At 44.0% G+C, this 3,995-nt stretch overlaps 1 protein-coding gene across 1 annotated transcript; it reads right to left on the bottom strand.

Annotated features, from left to right (window-relative positions):
• Positions 1-1,020: 1,020 nt before the first annotated feature.
• On the bottom strand, positions 1,021-2,439 carry LOC123042848 (flavonoid O-methyltransferase-like protein Os11g0303600). Its single transcript, XM_044465221.1, has 2 exons — positions 1,614-2,439; positions 1,021-1,484 (listed from the first exon to the last, which is right to left on the bottom strand). Exons 1-2 carry the CDS (start codon positions 2,406-2,408, stop codon positions 1,188-1,190), a joined length of 1,092 nt encoding a protein of 363 aa, XP_044321156.1. The 5' UTR covers positions 2,409-2,439; the 3' UTR covers positions 1,021-1,187.
• Positions 2,440-3,995: the final 1,556 nt, after the last annotated feature.

A 3,995-nucleotide genomic window follows, 5' to 3' on the forward strand; every position in this document is an offset into this window, starting at 1 on the left:
GGAAAAATCATGTTTGGACTGACATGCGAACCAGTACAGGATCGTGTTGGATGGCTACCACGGTCCGAACAACGCGGTCCAGACATTTGCGGGAGGTCTGCTGGTCCAATGCCCTAAGGACATATAACGATAATGTCTGTCGAGCATTACGAGGACCAACGTCTTCATCGAGTGTCGACAACTTTGCAGGGTGTACTTTTTTCACACACTCGGTAAAGCCACTGACCAAAACTTGGTGTGAGAGAAAACACTCAATAAATCTACACATCCCTAAGAGGTAATATCACTAGAAGTCTTAGAAAACTTGTATTCGATGTTCAGTTTTGTTCTAAAATTTGCAAAATATGAAATTGTGGTCATATAACTTGCCTTCGCGTTCAAATAAGGTGCGTCCTCTCGTACCGGGACGTATGGCCTGCTTACGTGGCCTGCCAGCATAGGCCCATCTGTAAGTGGCTCGAAGTTTTTTTTGCAGATAACTCCCTTGCATTTGATTTAATTGCGTACAAAATCTGCCAATTTATAATAAAATGAAAAAAGATGGTGATGTTGTGGGTCGAAAATACAATCCGCCGCTAACCGTCTAGCATGGACAACCACCAGAACGAAGTGTTTTGAAGTTTAAATTGCACAATTGTACTTTTTTTTTGAGGGGACACAATTGTACTTTATATATGTACTTTGAGAAGTAGGATTGCAGATATGCCGCAAAGCATCGTACAATTTTTTCACGTCCAATTGTTGCTCAGGTTTCTTCATGTCCTCCGTTCCACACCGAGTCTCATGTTTTTAAGTTCTAAACAAGTATATATATTTGCATGGCATTTGTATCTCCCTACAAAGTTTATTATCTCCATTTAAATAGGGCAGAAGCCTAATCACATTGTTCTTTTTTTAAGTAAGTCTTCTCAGGCGGCATCATGTGCCGTTGGGTATTAATATAGCTAGCATGGCGTCTCAATCGACAGTCAGCAAGATATGAGATCATGCATGGGACTAATATCACACAACTTTGAATGATTCGACTGCAAGGTAGAAGGTACATTCCAATAATTGGTTGGCCCTGATACATGGTGCATGAAGTAGTACTATAAATGTTTTAAACACTGATGCACTATGCATTTATTACACAACAAACGGGAACATGATAGATGGTCATATATATAGGATTATGGAGCACGAGCAAGTTATATGTAGAGTTCAATGACCGATCGCACCCCTAGGATAGGTCGAATTTTGTAATTCACAAATCCTGCTTCCGTGAATATCTTGTTCCAGTCTTGCTCATATCGTTCTTTGGCCATAAATAATGACATCATTTGCATATCCATCAAGAGCTGGGCTTCGAGTATGTTCTGCGAGCTAGATCCAACCACTTCATCGATGATGATGACCTTCCCTTCTTTTTCTCCGTGGGCAATGGCCTCTCTGCATCGTGTCAGGATCTTCACGCAATCCTCGTCGCTCCAGTTATGCAGCACATACTACCAATCCAACAACAAATTAAGAGCTTCAGCTAGATTAAGGAGTACATTATTTGCTAAATTACTGCTCATAATTCGTATATATAAGAAAACATGTGTGCCTTTGTAGTCATATAGGAATGATAATACCTTAAGTAAAATGCGATCAGCAGGTGGAATGAACTCCATCATGTCCCCAGCAACAAACTCCACATTGTCGGCCTGAGCCGAGACGCCTTGGATCACATGTGGGAGGTCAAGAACTGAGCACTTGACGTGTGGGAAGGCCTTGGTAATGGCCCTCGCCATCGTACCAGTCCCGCCGGCGACGTCGACCAGCGAGGTTATCCCGTCGAACACCTCACCACACTCACGGACCACGAGGTCGGCCAGGTACCGGCTGTCGGCCGCCATGGCCTCGTTGAACACCGAGTTAAACTCGGCGTCGTGGGCAGCAACGCCATAGGGGGGCCGGCCGTTGGCCATCACGAACGGCGTGGCCTCGCCGTCGCTCTGGAACCACTGCCCCAGCTGCAGGGCGGATCCAACAATCTGCCGCGTAGTAGTCATGAGAATGCACGACGACAGCTTCCACGCGCTGCCGCCGTTGATGCCAGCGTCGTTGACGAGGAGGCGAGACATTGTGTTTAGGTGGTACACGCAGGTCGCCCCGTCGCCGCCGTTGGCGACAGCCACACCCTCCTCGGCCACAAAGATTCCTTCCGTGGCTAGCACCTTCATGAGGCGTGACAAGTAGGGCTGTTTGCTTGGAGGGAGGGGGAGGGTGGCAAGCAGGTCGGGCAAGGAGGCGCTGCCACCACAACGGTGGAGAGCATCAGCAACTCCAAGCTTGACAGCACTGTGCAATGCCATGGACTTGAGGTAGCCCAGGGAGTGGCGCACGAGGTCGGCCTCAGCTTGCATAAGCTCGGCGCTGCTTGCCATGGCCGTTTCGTTAATTGGTTTGTGCCTAAGGGGATCGATGAAAACTTGGATGAGAATTCAATCTCATAAAGGTAGGATTTATAGGCCCACTGCCAGCAGCCATCTGAAAGAATTGTAGCTTTCCTCCCACATATTTTTTAACCCATTGGCTGCATCTATCAGATGTATACAATTTAATTTTAAGAAGTTAGGCTGGTGGCATCGAATGTACTCCAGATAATATTTGTGAGGAAGAAAATATCGTTTTTTTTTTCAAGAAAGAGTCCAGACAACAGTCCATCCATTCACTATGCTCGAGACAATATCATTTTCTGAAACTAAGTCGATCGAAGAAAACAGCCGATCTATCAAGCCACTCTGAACATAAGACAAGACAACTCTGAACATAAGACAAGAGAAGGGCATATGTACGTATTGCTTTATTGTAGATACTATACATGCATACCATCTAGGCCATGAGCTACTGAGGTCATGGAAGGCGTGCGTAAAGAAAGGCAAAGGGGGGTGGATGCACAGGCTCTATAGCACGACATCATCCAGGCTCTCGAGCACTTCTATTTCTAAAAGTGGGATAGCACAAACAAAACAGAAGGGATAAAGATAGGTAGATGGTTAAACGTAAGAAATGAAACATCTAACCTATAGATGGCCCAATCGCTAAAGTTCAGGAGAACCTCTCTAATACTATACGTAATACATAAGAATCGATTAACCAAAATAGTGGTGTGCCTGTAGAGTGTGGATGCGGACTACAACAAGATCATAGTAAAGACAATATCCTTCAAGGGTGTAATGGTTTTTTATATTAAAAGCAATTCTGTGACATAAAAAAATGGACCAACAAAATACTACAGGCCAACATGACTGAGTGGTTTCAAAGCTTGATCAATTCAAGTAAGATTGGCCCCATACATTTTAAATACTAGTGGCGGCTAGGAAATTATAAGCGGTGCCACAATATTATAAGCTATCTTGAGTAGATACTATGATTTCTATTTTTAAAAGGCCATTCTCGAACAAATGCTTGATGGTCTCACTAGAGTTGTAAGAACAACATTTTCTAGATCCTTTCCAATTGCAACTTATTAGATTGTCCTTCATTAGTGGCGCACCCCGCCTTACGTACTAAAGGAAAATTTTAACCTTACTTGGGATTTTCAACTAATATAGGAATTTACTATGACATCTAAGAGAAGACTCTACAACGGTCTTCTACTTGAACCGTACAGATAACTGCTAACTGTTTTCAGTTTGCAACAAAAGGTGTCACAACCTCTGATAATTGAGCCCGTGATAACCGAGCAACTAGCCGATCACACACTACTTTGTTGTCTTAGGTTATGGACCTCCCTAGCTCAATGAGTGGCAGATTTTTCTCAAGGACCTGAACCAATATAAAATTAGATTAGCAGGCAATAATAATTGTAAATAATCGCGTAATGGGCATTGAAAGGTTTGTCCCATAGCGAATTTTTTCCTAGAACCATGTCTTCACTCAACTAAGAACCTTGAGACGGACCATGCTTATAAAATTCCCTAACTTCAATTGCCCCATGCCAATTTCTCCTGGGCCACCTAGCTTTTCCT

The sequence above is a fragment of the Triticum aestivum genome, chromosome 2B (genome assembly GCF_018294505.1).
Source record: "Triticum aestivum cultivar Chinese Spring chromosome 2B, IWGSC CS RefSeq v2.1, whole genome shotgun sequence".
NCBI lineage: Eukaryota > Viridiplantae > Streptophyta > Magnoliopsida > Poales > Poaceae > Triticum > Triticum aestivum.